This window comes from Lathyrus oleraceus, chromosome 4 (genome assembly GCF_024323335.1).
Source record: "Lathyrus oleraceus cultivar Zhongwan6 chromosome 4, CAAS_Psat_ZW6_1.0, whole genome shotgun sequence".
NCBI lineage: Eukaryota > Viridiplantae > Streptophyta > Magnoliopsida > Fabales > Fabaceae > Lathyrus > Lathyrus oleraceus.
This window is the reverse complement of record NC_066582.1, coordinates 295,455,684-295,474,425: the sequence shown is the minus strand read 5'-3', so window position 1 is coordinate 295,474,425 and position 18,742 is coordinate 295,455,684. Positions and strand designations below refer to the sequence as shown.

General features: G+C 30.9%; 1 protein-coding gene across 5 annotated transcripts; it reads right to left on the bottom strand.

Moving 5' to 3' along the window:
• Window positions 1-2,873: 2,873 nt before the first annotated feature.
• On the bottom strand, window positions 2,874-18,627 carry LOC127075198 (probable LRR receptor-like serine/threonine-protein kinase At3g47570). Of its 5 annotated transcripts, XM_051016681.1 has the most exons (5): window positions 17,931-18,627; window positions 17,562-17,705; window positions 16,993-17,136; window positions 3,525-5,282; window positions 2,874-3,437 (listed from the first exon to the last, which is right to left on the bottom strand). In XM_051016681.1, the coding sequence occupies exons 1-5, from the start codon at window positions 18,622-18,624 to the stop codon at window positions 3,082-3,084; spliced, it is 3,096 nt and encodes a 1,031-aa protein (XP_050872638.1). In that variant the 5' UTR covers window positions 18,625-18,627; the 3' UTR covers window positions 2,874-3,081. The 5 variants fall into 5 exon arrangements, with proteins under 5 accessions (XP_050872638.1, XP_050872637.1, XP_050872636.1 ...); XM_051016680.1 differs by lacking the exon at window positions 16,993-17,136 and having other exon boundaries at window positions 3,525-5,507; XM_051016679.1 differs by lacking the exons at window positions 16,993-17,136; window positions 17,562-17,705 and adding an exon at window positions 7,600-7,743 and having other exon boundaries at window positions 3,525-5,507.
• Between the last annotated feature and the right edge of the window lie 115 nt (window positions 18,628-18,742).

The following is an 18,742-nucleotide window of genomic DNA, read 5'->3' as shown; positions in this document are numbered from 1 at the left end:
GACCTGATAGTAATTAATTGATATTTGTTGATGCAATAATGACTCAAAGTTGTTATAGGGACGAATCACACATCTTCCCTAACATGTTCCTTTATCTTGAAAACCCTTTTACAACATTATTTATTTTATTTTCAATTATTTTTATAATTTTGAATCTAAAACTCCCAACATAAGTTTTTGTTTAATTGAACAACAATTCAAACTCAATATTTGCGAGTAGTCATTGAGATCGAAATTCGTGGAACTTTCCTCATTATTAATATACAAGCAAAATAGTACATTTGCTATTTCTCCGATCACCCAATGATGTATTGTTGTTCAGGAGAATTAACATGAATAAATGCCTATGAATTTACATTTGTTGAGCTGCTGCTATTTTGTGCTTGTTGTGTTTACTGAGGTCGTAAGATTGAATAATTGTTGCGTATGATAATAATAATAATAATAATAATAATAATAATAATAATATAATTTTTAAAAAGGGAATGAAGAGTGACAAAAACGCGCTTGACACCTGTGCGTGAATTTAAAAACAATTAAGTAAATCGTGGCAGTTAAAACCGCCATTTAGTTACTAATAATCAACCGTAGATTACGGCGTTTTAAACTAAACCACCATAATTCACACAAATGTTTGTAGTGGATGTGGTGCATAAATGGTGAGATGTTCATGGTGATTCTTTTTGTAAACTTTTAGGTGAAAATGCACGTTGTTAAGAGTCATGCATCATGGTGTATTGACTTCAGACTAATTTTTGTATGCTCTGGTCCGGTGGTATGGATCAAGAACGAGTAGCCGGTCCCAGGTGGGAGCTGGTGAATCGTTACATTTGGTGATGGTAACGAACTTTGGTGTGCTCTGGTCCTATGGTGGGGATCGATAGCGAGTAGCCGGTTTTATATGAGAATCGGTGAAACATTAACTATGGTGATGGTAACAATTTGGTGTGCTCTGGTCCTATGGTGGGGATCAGGAGCGAGATGAACCTAAGTGTTCATGAATGGTACCACATGTATAATGAGTCAGTTATGAAGTACATATGCATACATAACTACATATGTAGTTGATTTTTCATGATGTTGATGATTGGATGTGAATGTGTACATGTTATTGTGAAGGGTGTGAGTGTATGTGGTTGTTGATTGTGTAACTGGGTGTGTGTTTGTATTTGAAGAGATAAATGTATGATATTTAACCTATTGGTCTATACTTGAATGGGTAATGATTGCATATATTCAATTTATTTAAGATATGCATGAAGGGATATCAACTAGTGTGCAAACACAAAATAGAGAGATAAGGAATTTTCCCATTACAATAAGATTGAAACAAGGTTTAATCCTAATGCTTAACTTTTTACTTTAATTTTGGATGTACTCACATAACATGTCAGAGAGCTAGCACTGAGATGTATTCATTTGAAATAGATATAGGCCTACTTGAAGAGTCTAAAGAGGATTTAAATGACAGGTTGAAGACTTGGAGACAAGTCTTAGAAACAAATGGCTTTGGTATAAGAAGAAGTAAGACGGAGAATATAAAATGTAATTTTAGCATGAGGATAAATGTTTATAACCTTGAGGCAAAAATTGGAGACTATATCATATCACAAGTCAGATAGTTTAAATATCTTAGGTTGATAACGAAAAAATAATAGAAAAATAGAAGGGTATGTAAACCATCGAGTTCAAGTTGAGTGGTTGAAATGGAGGAGGGTCTCAAGGGTTTTATATGTCATAAAAGTACCTCTTAAGCGAGAGAACAATTTTATTGATCTGGGGTAAGACCTAAAATGTCATAAAAGCCATAATTTTGGATGCTTAAGAATCAACATGAGCATAAAGTAAGTGTAGCAAATCTGAGGGTGTTGTGTTGGTTGTGAGGTAAGACTAGACAAGCTAAGAAATGATAATATTAAAAAGAGTGTTTAGTAATATTCATAGTAGAAAAGATAATAGAAAATCGACTTAGGTAATTTTGCCAAATAGGGAGAAAAGTCAAATAACTAGAGGTTTAAGAAAGACCTAAAAAAGAATAGGGAAAATTACACTCACCTCCCATGAGGTTAGTGCAAATTTTAAAATTATTGAGGGTTTCAGTGCCGTTTTAATATACCTTAAGGGATGTGAGTGTAATTTTCTCAAAAAAACTATAAGAGAAACAATTAATAAAGATATCGAGATTAACGAGTTGAATAGAAATATCATCATTGATATAACATTATGGCGAAATTGGATCCATGAAAATGACTCTATTTAGAGAAATAAAACTTGATTCACTACCCAAAAAAAAAGGCAAGTTACGACAGTTATTTTGAAAAGTTGCAATAGTTGAGTTCCGACGGTTTTTGTTCAGCCACAAAATCGTGCATGATCTGCGATGGTTTGAAACCGTCACCCTAATTGTCGTTACTATTTATGACGGTTAGTAAAACCGTTATTTGCGACGGTAAACCGTCGTAAATTTTCCTTGATGTTTTGTTTTCAATGATAAATGCCTACAAAAGAGGATTGTATGGAGAAACTTTAAAGTATCATCAACCTTCCTTCTAAATAACTTAAATTCCATCGAAAAATAAAATGTGAGAGTTATAAAGTTAGTTGTTAAGAAGCAGACTACATCTTTATCCCTTCCAGTAGCTTTACAAAATCCAGCAATGATATGTTAATTTCTAAATAAGATTTGGTTAGAACCTTTTATAGCATGTCACTTCCCAGCTTGTATATAAGCTGATTGTTGTAACAAACTTATACAGTGAATAACAGAAAATAGAATTTGAGATCTAGAATCTCTCTCAGCAGTTTGTGGGATTTGAGTTTCACAAATAAACAAAATAATTTTTGGCACTGCTATATAATATGGTATGATGTACTTCATTCAAATACAATAATGTAGAAATTTGAAAGGACAAATCAGAAGGTACAAAATATCAATCCAAAACAATATTGAAAGCATCCCACACAAACATTAGAAAATAAAAACAAAAACCTAAAGAAGCATTCGAATGAACTAACAAACATTAGAAAAGAAATAAAATACATTCTAGTAAAATAACAAACCAATTGTACAAATGAAAATAACTAGACCACACTTCTGCCAAAAATCAAAGTCTTGATTTTGATAAGCGTTGATTTAACATCTATCATATTGATTCTTGCTTCAGGTGAATGTTCACAACAATTCAGGGCTAAACCAAAAATAGATGACATGTGTGTCAATATCTTATCCATTTGTTGTTCTCCGTTCTGTTGGATTAAATTAGAATCCAAGACTTCCAAAATTGAATTAGGCAATGATCCACTGATCCATGTTTTCAAACTTAGATCTCCAACAAATATATCATCAGTTGGTTTTCTTCTTGTGAAAATTTCCAATAGCATTATCCCATAGCTGTACACATCTCCTCTGATAGAAACAATTCCTTCGGATCCATATTCTGCGTGTGTGTATATATATAGATAGATTTGTTAGGATTAAAAATATAACAAAAGAAAATGCTAAGTAGAAGGGATCAAGAAATGACCTGGTGCAAGGTATCCAATAGTAGCCAAAGTATCTGTATGAGTTTTAGATTGTCCTTCATCCATGAGCTTCGCAATACCGAAATCACTAACATGTGCAACCATATCTTCATCCAGCAACACATTTGTAGGCTTTAGGTCACAATGAACCACTGGTATTGGAGAACCATGATGGAGATATTCCAATGCAGATGCAACATCTATCATTATATTTAACCTTTGCATGAAATTCAAACAATAGTTATTTGAATATAACCATTTGTCCACACTTCCATTTGGCATGAACTCCATCACCAATGATTTGAAATCAAGATTTGAACAACTGCTAATAATCTTAACCAGATTTCGATGTCGTAGATTTCTCATTGCATTGCATTCTGCATCAAAGGTTCTTGATTTTTCCTCTGACTGCAAATCAATTACTTTAACTGCAATCATCTCACCATCGGGAAGCTTTCCGTGATACACAGAGCCAAAGCCACCCCTTCCAAGTAAATTATCCTCATTGAAACCATTTGTTGCTTGCACAAGTTCATAATAAGAAATTCTTCTTGGAGCTCCTAAAGTAGATAAACCCTTTTCAAGATTATTTTCAACCTTTTTCCGTTTATGTTTTAAAAGTATTATGCTTGCAACAACCAAAATGGTTGACAGTACTATGGGAAGTATGCATTTCATTAATAGCTTCTTTGTCGTTGAACTTTTCTTAACATGTTTACCACCACATGGAGGAACTTGTAGGCGAGGATTTCCGCAAAGTGCTTCATTATGCATAAAAGACTGGGATGTGAAATTCTTGAAAGGTCCACCATCAGGAATCTCTCCTTGTAAACTATTGTATGAAAAGTTGATGTTTTGAAGATACAAAAGTGATGTTAAAGATTTTGGAATAACACCAGTTAGCATATTTTGGGATAAGTCCAAGGAGATCAAGCCTACCATGTCACCAAGTAATGTGGGAATTGGCCCATAGAATTGGTTGTGCGCGAAAGAGAGATTCTGCAATGTTTTTAAGAAAGTGATGGTTGTAGGAATTTTGCTTGAAATATGATTTTTTGAAAGATCTAATAATACAATTGCTCTCAAATTCCCAATCTCAGATGGAAGATTACCAATGAAAGCATTAGAGGACAAATTTATCTTTAAGATATCTTTGAGACTCCAAAGAGAGGAAGGGATCTTAGAGGTAAAAATATTATATCCTATGTTTAAAGTTCTAAGAGAAGTCATATTTCCCAAACAAGATGGTAAAGAACTAGAAAGGCTATTATGATCTAGATACAACTCACTCAAACTCTCCATTTCACATAGCTCCTTAATAAATGATCCTTGTAGTCCATTGTAGCCAAGGTTCAATACCTGAAGTTTTTGTAACCCTTTGAATGTACTAGGTATTGGTCCATTTAAATTATTCCCAATCAGAGAAAAACTTAACAAATTGCTCATGTTTCCAATCTCTAAGGGAATATTACCGTCAATTCCGCATGAATCTGCAACAAAGTATTCTGAAGTTATGTTTCCAATTGACCGAGGAAGATTGGGTAATATTTGATTCTCCGATAAGAGTAGATATTCCAAATATCTACAACTTGTCAATGAAGTAAAGAATCCAAGAGAATCATTAATGGTCAAATCATTGTGATCTATAATAAATGTGTTGAGGAACTTCAAATTTTCAAAAGGATGATTGGACAAAGTTCCACTGAAAGAGTTGTAACTCAATTGTAATTCCAGAAGCTTAGAAGCGTTGAATATGCTCACTGGAATATTTCCAACAAAATTGTTATTATTCAAGTGTAGTACTTGAAGTCTAGGAAGATTTGTAATAAATGGTATTATACCGGAGAGATGATTCTGTTCAAGATACAAGAAAATGAGTCTTGACATGTTGAAGAGTCTGAAAGGAATAGAGCCATTAAAGTTGTTGTTTGATAATGCTATAGCCTCAGGTTGATTAAGATAACCAATCTCCTCAGGTATTGGACCTGAAAATGAATAAGAAGTAATGTTGATGAATTATAAAAAAAAAAAAATTGAAGTGGGAGCAAATTTGACATCCTCTTTAGGTTTGTGAATTAGAATTAGGATTTAATTGTATCAATAAATTCTTTGTTCATTATGGAGAAACTCCTAGACTTATCCATCCTCTATAATTATAACTTCATTTATTCATTATTTATTAAATTTAGTTAATCTTAATTTGTGTCCTATATGTTAAGAGCCGAATCTTGAACCACAAAACTAGATGTCCTATTATTTTTGTCATAATATTCTTTGTTCCCTAGGACATTAGCTCTCTCTAGATAAAAGCAAAAGAAGTGTATCATCAAATAAAGAAAAACATATATTTTTCTCCAAAAAATTATGTATACGTACTCGGTGGCGGCTACTCAAAGACACCTTTTATTAGGAGACAATAATACTATCAATTAACTACCCAACATCTCCTCTACAAATCATTAGCGCTATTAATTTTGTTTATTGACCAAATAAATTTTAGGTTTAATATTAATGTTTTTGTCTCGTTTGTTAATCACATGGTTGATTTCAATCCCTTAACTTAAAATATTTTTATATTGGTTCTTTAAGTTTCTAAAACGCATCATACCACTCATTTTTGTTTAAATTAATTTAGAGACGATTTTTGAGTTCTTCATCTCTAATTAGATAAAGGATGATATGTTTTAAAGAATTAGTGTGTGGTTGGTTTTATATTGAAAAAAATTGATTTTGAATTATCTGATGTTAAATTGATTTTAATTAAATGTGAGTTGAAGATAAAATTATTTATTTTTAAATAAATTTAACACAAAATTTTAATATAAAAATCATGTTTAAAATATTAAGTTACAAATTTTAGTTATATGCACAATCAATTTAAGAGGCAGAATTAATTTTACTTTATAAGAATGAAACACTTCAAAATCATTTTAAAGAGAAACATGTATGAAGAATTTAATACCTTCAAATAGGGACGTTTGAGGGCGTAGGTATGGATTTGTTAGATTTTATGGTGTTTTGGATGCATAGATGTTGGCAACTTAGATGGACAATATTTTTTTTTTTTGGAAATGACCAGCTCTTTGTTAATCTTGTAATATTTAATAGAAAAGAAGGTTACGTGGAGCACATGGAGCTTAACGGAAGGACATCAGATTTACCGGACAATTGGATAAGGAAAGGCTACGGGAGAAAATAAATATGAAGTTAGGGTTGGAGAATGTTCATACGCAAATGCACTCAAGAAAGAGATCCATAACGCTAACAACACGTTGCACAATAAAGGATCGGAGGGGTATCTCCTTTGGAGCAAATCTTTGCTTCTTAAAAGACAGGGAAGAGGGAGAACTAGCTGAGTTGGTCGAAACAAAAGCTTCGTGGCTGAGTCAATGGTTCAAGGAGATTATGAGGTGGGAGCATAATGATGTGGATCAGGGAAGGGTAACTTGGTCGAGAATCTTTAGAATTCCATGCCATGCATGGAACATTAATTTCTTTGATTTTCTTTCAAAACTTTTTAGTTGTTATATCTGTGTGAATGATTATACTAGAATGCAAACTGAAATGAAGTTCTCAATGTAAGTTTACAATACTAAGGTGGTAGAGGATGCTCTTGGCCCCTTGAGGATTATTCTTATGGCCAAGAAGCACCTCAAATCGAGAACCTCTCTTCAGGTGGGGGTTTCGATGCTTGATTTTAAGGCGGAAAGCAACAGTCAGCAGAACAATAGTTTGGAATTTGGAAAAGTTCCTCTTACGCGGATGGTGTTTGCAATGTTAGGTTGGAATCAAGGGAGCATATAAAGTTAGCGATTGATTTGAAATTAGAAAAGGGTTGGAATTCACTTAGAAGTAAAAAAGTCTGAGATGTACATGAGCAACATCTCTAGGAACTTTAAATTTCCAAAAGCATAACTGGGCAAAGTTTTAATTAATGCATCGTTACTTAATTGTAATGCAATGAGGTTAGAAGCATTCAATATACAATTTGAAATCATTTTCAACAAAAAAAAATTTGATTCAAGTGTAGAGATTGCATGCGAGAAAGATTATATTCCGTATTAGATGGAATTTTACCTGAGAGGCGATTTTGTTCAAGCAGCAAGTATTTGAGTGATGATATGTTGAATAATTTTAAAGGAATAGATCCACTAAAATTGTTCTCTAGTAGTATTAGGAACTCAAGTTTGTCAAGATAAGCAATCTCCTCGGGTATTGGACCTGAAAATAAATAAGAAGTAATGATAATGAATTATATAACTTTTTAGTAGTGAATTTAATATGACAGTATCAACTAGGCCACATTAACACTATGAATTAACTATGAAAATTGTTGTTTAAAAAAAGTACATGAATATTTTTCATATAACAATTAAATTACATAAAAGATAAGAATAATAATTAATATAAGAGAAAGAGGAAAACCTGAAAAATTGTTAGAAGATAAATATAAAGTTTCAAGTAAAGATATGTTTGAGATTTCTTTAGGTATGAGGCCGGACATCTTGTTGTCATTAAGAGACAAATTGTTCAATTGATGAAGTCGTCCGATCATTGGTGGAATGGTTCCTTCAAGGGAGTTATGTCCACAATCCAAGTGCTCTAACTTAGACAAGTTGTATATTGACTGAGGGATAAAACTACTGAAATGGTTAGTGTTGAGATCTAAATGTTGAAGATGAGATAAATCTCCTAAAGCCGGAGGAATTGCTCCAACAAACTCGTTAGTGTCGAAAGATAGAACCTTTAATCGTCGCAACCAACCTATCTCTTTGGGAAGTTGGCCACCAAAACTATTGTTGGAGAGAACAAGTTTAACAAGAAAGGACAAATTCCCTAAATTTGGAGAAAGAGTGCCTCTAAGACCCATGTTTGTGAGATTCAAACTGTTGACTCTATTGTGTTTCTTATCACAACTCACACCAACCCAATTGCATACAGAATAGGAGGTAGACCAATTATTAGCCAACATACCATATGGGTCTGAAGTAATGAGGGATTTAAATGCTAGAAGAGCAGATTCATCGGTTCTAATATTTTTTATATTTGAAGTTGTGCAAGCAATGAAACAATACAGTGAGAACCAAAAGAGAAAGAGATAAGAGAATAGATTCCTCATTTTGTAGTGTATGATTGAGAGATGAGGCAAGGGACTCCTGAGGATATTATATTAAGGTTTTAAAAATAATTTTTATAGTGTTATATATTTTTGTATAAAAAAAATTTACAAAAAATTTTTTCATAAAAACTTTAAATAAAAATTTGGTTTAAATAATTATTCTTAAAATATTATTTTAAATATTTCATAATTTTATCGAAACTTTGAATATCAAATTTAATAGAAAAGAAAATTTCGTGGAGCACATGGAACTTAACAGAAGGGCATCAGAGTCACCAGACAAATACAAAGGAAAAGTAAGATATGTTTTCATTGGATAAGGAAAGACTACGGGAGAAAATAAATTTGAAGGTACTCGACGTGGAAACACTCATCATGCCGGCTCCATAATAATGAAAGAAGTTGAAAATAGTTGAGAGCGTATTAATTAAAGGGTTGAAAAACATACATTTAATAGCCTTTGCGAATTTCACCATACACCTCCTATTAATACTTCAATCCTCTAATTTCACCTCTACGCTGTCCTTAAATAAATATTTAGATGAGTTGATTTTAATAATAAAATTAGTATCATTTATTAAAATATCCTTATTTATTATAATTAATAGAGTAATTAAAAAAAAGTAAAAATTTATAAATAGGGATTTAAATAATAAATATTGTATTGGTTTTCTAAAAATACATTTATTTTAAGACATGTAAAAAGTCCAAATAAAATATTTTTTATAAGACCAAAAGAGTAGTATTTTTAATTTAATATCTTTTGCGAATTTTACTATTTGTAAAAGAATTTCGTGTTACCGAAATTTTATGTGATGTATATAAATTTTTATCGGATTTTTTTAAAAGTGGGTGTAAAAAGCATATTTTTTACTTATGTATTTTATAAAAAAACAGGTGTGAAATCATATAGTATTTCAGAAAACTATGATTTTATATCCGATCTTTGAAAAATCCATTAAAACATCAAACTTTTTTACATTAGATTTTTCAATTATACAGTATAAAATCATAATTTCCTAGAAAAACTATGAGTTTTATCGGTTTTTTCAAATATGCCTAAATATTACCGTCTATATCGGATTTTTCAAAAAATTCAATAGTGTTAAATTTTTTTCTTATAAAAAATGAATTATCAAATTTTTCAAAAGCCCATAAAATTATCAAAGATATCGGATGTATCGAAAAATCCGGAACGAGTTTAATTCGTTTTTCTAAAAAAAACTAGTAAAAATTATACCAGACTTTTGGTATACACTATCAGATTTTTCGAATTTTACCGCAATTTCATTGGTTCTATCAAATTATTTGTTCCAATATTTTGATAAAATTTTGACAAAGACAACATAGATATTATTAAAATATAGCGGTGTGCCATGTATAATCAAGGGGGTGGCAAGAAAAAAACCTCTTAATTTTGTATTAAAAGTTGAAACTGAGTAAATCAATTTTAGCAAAAAGATTTATTATTATGAGATCAAGATGGTAGATTTGTATTGCTTGGAAACAACAAAGTATGAGATTGAAAAGTTCACCGAAGTGAACGATTTCGGTCTATGATTCTTGAAGATGGAAGTATTACTGGTTCAACAGGATTGTTTAAAAGCGTTGAAGGGAGACACAGCCATGAACGTTGTGTTAAAGGATAAAGAAAACAATAAGAACGCAATAAAATTGGTTATAAACTGTTATTCTTTATTTTCTCTTTGAGACAACATTACAAGTGTTACAGAATAGCAAATAATCCCTCTCGTCCTAATTAGGATTTGCGTTATACAATAATGAGAGATTAATATGTTATTTATAAGAAAACTAACATATTAAACTAAGAGTCTTTTACACACAGACCCATTACACAAGCTAACTTAGAGAATAAAGTAACTTAAACAATTGAGCATAAAAAACATGTCAAATTCGACATGCTAACAATCCTAGCATACTTCGACTACAACATTTGAAGAAACTTCGACAACATGCTAATGATCCGGTCGAACTAAGAAGTTACCCTTCGATCTTACTGAAGTTCAATCTAATATCTCACAAATCTTCATCTTTGAGAAAAAACTCTATAACATCAAAAGAACAAACTAGATTTCTCCATGTCGTTTTATCAATTGCATACAGTGGTTATCATGGAGAGACTTCATTTCATCATCCATGGCCTTCGGCCATTCAGTCTTATTTCGACTCCTCATAACTTCCTTATAGTCTCTAGGTTTTTCATCTAGAACCTCACTTGCAAAGATTAAGACATAAGCTATGAGATCTGCATATCCAAATCTTTGAGATGGCTTGATGACTCTTCTCGACCTATCTCTTGCCAATAGGTAGTACTCGACAGTTTTCTTATAACTTCCTTATATGTAATTCTTTAATAAATTTTTTTTTTGTAATTTAAATATAGTATCTTTTATCTTTAGAAAGTGTTGCTTTTCTGTAAAAGTGTGTTATGTAATTATTTAATAAAAATAATTTTGTAATTTAAATATAGTATCTTATCGTGTTATGTTTAAAAAGTGTTGCTTTTCTGTATAAAATGTGTCTAAATATCATATTTTTGTAAGTGCGTTGAATTTCAATTTCTTCAAAAATTAAAGTGATAAGGCCCGTGTTTATCGATTTCTATCTAACTATGTGCCAACTAGAGCCCTGTCCTTCTTAGTGACTAACTATAATGATGAAAAGTCAATTAATCTATTTGTTTCATAATAATTGATATAATTGACTTATTCATTCTAAATTGCTAAGAAATTGTTATGATTATCCTTTTTAGTCTTTTACTTTCTGGCAAGGTATTTAATCATGTCATCTCTATAACAATGAAATTCTATTAATTTCCTTGTTTCTTAATAATTTATATAATTGATTGATTCATTCAGATTAATAAACAAATATATTTATTATTTTTTCTATTGTATATCAAGTATTTATCTTTATTATAAATTAAATTAAATTAAAATATATTTAATTTGAAGGAAGGGAAGAAGCATTAATAGGTGGGTTGAAAAAACACATCTAATATTATATTTAAAATTGAAATGAGTGTATCATCTTTTGCAAACGGATTATTTATTTTCTGAACGACGGAATATAAAGCAAAATTAATTAAATTCTTAATTCAAACTGATATAATATATGTTATTTGAAAATGGAAATGTAATTCTTTATTCATAAAAAAATTAATCATTTTTTTAAAATTATAATTTATAATTTTTTAAAGTATAATTTATAAGTATCAGAAACTTAATTACATTACTAAGTTATATGAAATACAAAATAAATGTTGATAGGGTTTGGATTTAATATCCTTGAGTTCATATCAAGGTAATTAAAATTAGATCAGAAATTAAATCGGTTTACCTATGGTTCAAAGTTTTAATGTTAGATTGGAGTTGGACCTCATCGAACAGGTTATAGGTAAATAAATATTTATTACTTATATAATATTAATAATGCACGTTAGATTGGAGTTGGACCTCATCGAACAGGTTATATAGGTAAATAAATATTTATTACTTATATAATATTAATAATGCACGAGAATAACTATATTTTTAAAATGGTATGCAAAATTTATTATTAATTTCATAATAATTAATACTTAATAGTTTTTATTTAAATTTGTATAGCTTTTAATATATTTAAAATTCAATTTTTATTATTTGAAAATATTTAAAAATTATCAATAAAATAACACAAAAGTATTTAAAAAATTTTGAACCTCTTTTTATTTTCAAAAAATATAATTTATAAAACTTTAACAAGAAGTTAATCAAAATTTAAAATTAAAAGTAATGAATTATAGGTTAGGTAGACTTAAAACTTCCATTTATAAATTAATAATCTAATATATATTATGTATTAATTTAGAAAATTCATTTTCATTCATCAAAAGAATAAAGAACAAGAGAGTCCTTTTTATTTTAGTTTTCTATTTGGTTTTTCGCCATTATTGTGTACAAGAGTGATTTGAGAAGAAAAATAAAATAAAATAAAGTAATATTTTGATTCAAAATAAAGTCCTTTATATTATTTTTTATAAGTGAAAAGCAAAATGATACAATGAAAAACAGAAAACAGAATTTGAGATCTAAAATCTCTCTCTGCAGTTTTTGAGATTGAAGTTTCAATAGTAAAAGGAAACAAATAAAATTTCATTTGAGAGACAAACCTTTAAATGTTGTGGTTGAATTTGGTTTAATGTTGAACTTTCGTCACTTCCAAACAAGACTTTTCCATGCAAGACCCCATCCATCTTTAAATATCATGGTTAAATGTCCCAAGCTACTGAAATAATAAGACTTAGCTTTCAATCTTAAAAGGGAACATTAAAGGCACTGCTATGCTATATTGACATTTTTGTTTGGAAAATAAGTTGCGAGGAACACATCAACAAATAAACAAAATTGTATTAGACGTGTAGAAAAACTCACAGATGTGTTTATTTTAGATTGGCTGGATGTCTCGTATGACTAATTTCCTATCTGGTTGTCCCTCTTCACTTTGTATGTGGTTCATATCATAAGCATTTGTATAGTATTTTAGGGTCAAAATTTGGGTTTTATGTATTTAAGTCTCTTCAATCTCGTAGAGACGAAAATAAGGCCAAAAGTCAAAGGTTCTTGTGTTTATTTACACGTCTTCTTCAACAAATTACTTCAAACTTTGAGCAATCTAATCAAAAGACATTCAAGAAAACCTTATTTTGAGTTCATATGATCATCCATGTACCTTGAAATGCAAGAAAAATCCAAGTTGCACAAGTTTATTTCAAGAGGTTTGACCATAAAGTCAATATTTGAAGTCAAAGTTTAAAGAATCACAACTTCTTCAATTCTCAATATTTTTTAATGCTTCTTTTCGAATATGACTCTTCTCGACATCCTCTACAACTTCTCTTTACATGACAAGATCCAATTGTGCTTGGAGAATCATCAAAAGTCTGGAGATATTATAGGTCATATGTGGACTTAGTAAAATTTGACCTATTTTCAACTGACTTTTTTCTCAACTTTCAAGGATTATAACTTCTTCAATTTTGAACGTTTGAGGCTGATTCTTTTTGCAGAATATCATTTGAGATGCCATCTACAATTTTTCTTTAAGAATCAAAGTCAAATTAAACTTGTAATGCCATGGAGTTCTTTGAAACATTACAGATCATTTTTAGCCACTTAGAATTTCGAATTTTCTAAGTTACATTACTAGATTTTCGTGCCAACTTCAACATGCCATAAATTTATGCTCAAGCATCAAAATACAACATTTCTTGACACATTGTAATCTTTGATATGATGTCAACACATTGGAAGAAGAATGAGATCAAAAAGGCTCCTGACAAAGATTCCTCATTGAGTTGAACATGGTGACTTGAAATTGAAGAAGTCACCATGATCCGAATTTTGAACTTCACTAATCTTAATGGAAAGTCAAATTACCACGTGTTTTGGATCTAAACATGTTTAACCAAGTCTCCAGAAGTTAATTGACTCTTAACGCACATCATTTGGCTAAGTTTCTATGGATGGCAAGTCAAACTTTCCACACATTCTGATCAAATTTGTTTTGCACGAATTGAGCGTCATTCCACACGTATTTGGATCCCAACACATTCCCTATAAATAGAGCAATATATTGCATTCATTTCCAAGCTTTTGAGAGCTAAGAAATCTCTGCTTCAATCTGAATTTTTTTCATAAAATTGAACTATCGCGTTTTGAATTCCAACTTGCTACAATTCAATTTATTGACTTCATTAGCATCTTCGATCTTCTCCGAAGATTTTGAAACAATTCACAATCTCTAAGACCGTCTGAAGTTCCCTGACCAGATCGAGCTTCATCAACTTCTGATCATCATTTGGACAAGGTAGTTATGAGCATCATTTGAACTCAAGTTAGTTACCACAATGTAGTTCTTCACTCTCTGATGCTTTCCCCTAACTTATCTGGGGTTGATTGATCGTGTTCATCATTTAATTTAATTTTTTGTGGCTTGTTTGCTTCTGAAACTTCTCTAAAATTCTCCATGCTCAGTTTAGATAAATGAATTTTGAGCATAAGGTCGAATTCGTGATGAGGAGGAGATCACATTGGTGTTAGTCTTATATTTTGAATTTACCAAACGATAAAACTCCGGTGAGGGATCATTGGGAAAGATGACTGGAGTATTTCAGGTCATCTGAGTTTGACCATACACGTTGGCAATTTGAAATGTTCTAATTGGTCCGTTTTGAATTAGATTTCGTGTTTAATTTTTCTAATTTCCATCGTGCGCCATAGGCAGAGGATTGTTGGATTTGCCACGTCAATTAATGAGTCTAGATCCAATGCTCCGTGTTTTTTCTTATTTTATTTATTTTTCTTTTTCATTTTAAATTGGTTTTTCTTTTAAAATTCATAGAAAAGTCATTTTGCATCCAAAAAATACCAAAATAATTTCTAAAAACTAATTTTATTTTTCTTCATCTGATTTTTATTTTTCAATATTTTGTTTTCTTGATTTTCTATATTTTTTTATGGATTTTCTCTTTTTTCTTTTGTTTTGATTGGTTTAAAAATACTTTTATGCATTTTAAAATTCTGAAAAATTTATTGTATTCTTCTTATTTTATTTCCAACCTTCCATAATTTTCTTGGCCATTTATTTGGTGTTTTGAAGGGCTTTATGGGTTTTCTCTTTTATTTCCCTTTCCAATGCAGATGCAACATCTATCATTATATTTAACCTTTGCATGAAATTCAAACAATAGTTATTTGAATATAACCATTTGTCCACACTTCCATTTGGCATGAATTCCATCACCAATGATTTGAAATCAAGATTTGAACAACTGCTAATAATCTTAACCAGATTTCGATGTCGTAGATTTCTCATTGCATTGCATTCTGCATCAAAGGTTCTTGATTTTTCCTCTGACTGCAAATCAATTACTTTAACTACAATCATCTCACCATCGGGAAGCTTTCCGTGATACACAGAGCCAAAGCCACCCCTTCCAAGTAAATTATCCTCATTGAATCCATTTGTTGCTTGCACAAGTTCATAATAAGAAATTCTTCTTGGAGCTCCTAAAGTAGATAAACCCCTTTCAAGATTATTTTTAGCCTTTTTCCGTTTATGTTTTAAAAGTATTATGCTTGCAACAACCAAAATGGTTGACAATACTATGGGAAGTATGCATTTCATTAATAGCTTCTTTGTCGTTGAACTTTTCTTAACATGTTTACCACCACATGGAGGAACTTGTAGGCGAGGATTTCCGCAAAGTGCTTCATTATGCATAAAAGATTGGGATGTGAAATTCTTGAAAGGTCCACCATCAGGAATCTCTCCTTGTAAACTATTGTATGAAAAGTTGATGTTTTGAAGATACAAAAGTGATGTTAAAGATTTTGGAATAACACCAGTTAGCATATTTTGGGATAAGTCCAAGGAGATCAAGCTTACCATGTCACCAAGTGATGTGGGAATTGGCCCATAGAATTGGTTGTGCGCGAAAGAGAGATTCTGCAATGTTTTTAAGAAAGTAATGGTTGTAGGAATTTTGCTTGAAATATGATTTTTTGAAAGATCTAATAATACAATTGCTCTCAAATTTCCAATCTCAGATGGAAGATTACCGATGAAAGCATTAGAGGACAAATTTATCTTTAAGATATCTTTGAGACTCCAAAGAGAGGAAGGGATCTTAGAGGTAAAAATATTATATCCTATGTTTAAAGTTCTAAGAAAAGTCATATTTCCCAAACAAGATGGTAAAGAACCAGAAAGGCTATTATGATCTAGATACAACTCACTCAAACTCTCCATTTCACATAGCTCCTTAATAAATGATCCTTGTAGTCCATTGTAGCCAAGGTTCAATACCTGAAGTTTTTGTAACCCTTTGAATGTACCAGGTATTATTCCACTTATATTATTCCCAATTAGAGAAAAACCTAACAAATTGCTCATGTTTCCAATCTCTAAGGGAATATTACCGTCAATTCCACATGAATTTGCCTCAAAGTATTCGGAAGTTATGTTTCCAATTGACTTTGGAAGATTGGGTAATATTTGATTCTCTGATAGGAGTAGATATTCCAAATATCTACAACTTGTTAATGAAGTAAAGAATCGAAGAGAATCATTAATGGTCAAATCATTGTGATCTATAATAAATGCTTTGAGGAACTTCAAATTTTCAAAAGGATGATTGGGCAAAGTTCCACTGAATGAGTTGTAACTCAATTGTAATTGGACAAGCTTAGAAGCGTTGAATATGCTCGGTGGAATATTTCCAACAAAATTGTTATTATCCAAGTGTAGTACTTGTAGTCTAGGAAGGTTCGTAGTAAATGGAATTATACCGGAGAGATGATTCTGTTCAAGATACAAGAAAATGAGTCTTGACATGTTGAGGAGTCTGAAAGGAATAGACCCATTAAAGTTGTTGTTTGATAATGCTATATCCTCAGGTTGATTAAGATAACCAATCTCCTCAGGTATTGGACCTGAAAATGAATAAGAAGTAGCGTTGATGAATTATACAATTTTTTTTTGAAGTTGGAGCAAATTTGACATCCTCTTTAGGTTTGTGAATTAGAATTAGAATTTAATTGTATCAATAAATTCTTTGTTCATTATGGAGAAACTCCTAGACTTATCCATCTTCTATAATTATAACTTCATTTATTCACTATTTATTAAATTTAGTTAATCTTAATTTGTGTCCTATATGTTAAGAGCCAAATCTTGAACCACAAAACGAGATGTCCTATAACGTTGCACAATACAGTAAGATATGATTTCAAGGCGGAAAGCAACAGTCAGCAGAACAATAGTTTGGAATTTGGAATATTTTCAACAAAATTGTTTTGATTCAAGTGTAGAGATTGCATGCGAGAAAGATTCTATTCCATATTAGATAGAATTTTACCTGAGAGGCGATTTTGTTCAAGCTGCAAGTATCTGAGTGATGATATGTTGAATAAATTTAAAGGAATAGATCCACTAAAACTGTTGTTTAGTAATATTAGGAACTCAAGTTTGTCAAGATAACCGATCTCCTCGGGTATTGGACCTGAAAATAAATAAGTAATAATAATGAATTATAATCAACTTTTTAGTAGTGAAATTAATATGACTCTATCAATAGGGCCCTCATATTTGTAAGCCACGGTTACTTCTTTGATATTCTCTTTTTTTTTAAAAGGATATATTTGATATGTTACTGTAGTTTTAAAAAACAGGTACATGAATATTTTTCATATAACAATTAAACTATTTAAAAGAGAAAGAGGAAAACCTGAAAAATTATTAAAAGGTAAATGTAAATTGTCAAGTGAAGATATGTTTGAGATTTCTTTAGGTATGAGGCCGGACATCTTGTTGTCATTAATAGAAAAACTATTCAACCGATGAAGTCGTCCGATCATTGGTAGAATGGTTCCTTCAAGGGAGTTATATCCACAATCCATATACTCTAACTTAGACAAGTTGTATATTGATTGAGGGATAAAACTACTGAAATGGTTAGTGTTGAGATCTAAATGTTGAAGCTGAGATAAATCTCCTAAAGCCATAGGAATTGCTCCAACAAACTCGTTAGTGTCGAAAGATAGAACCTTTAATGGTCGCAACCAACCTATCTCTTTGGGAAGTTGGCCACCAAAACTATTGTTGGAGAGAACAAGTTTAACAAGAAAGGACAAATTTCCTAAAGTTGGAGAAAGAGTGCCTCTAAGACCCATGTTTCTGAGATTCAAACTGTGGACTCTATTGTGTTTCTTATCATAACTGACACCAACCCAGTTGCATACAGAATAGGAGGTAGACCAATTATTAGCCAACATACCATATGGGTCTGAAGTAATGAGTGATTTAAATGCTAGAAGAGCAGATTCATCTGTTCTAATATTTTTTATATTTGAAGCTGTACAAGCAATGAAACAATACAGTGAGAACCAAAAGAGAAAGAGATAAGAGAATAGATTCTTCATTTTGTGGTGTATGAATGAGAGATGAGGCAAGGGAGTCGTGAGAATATTATGGACCCGTATGTTTTAGATTAAATAAAATAGATTTTTTTTTTTTTAATTTGAGATTTTTTTTAGAGAT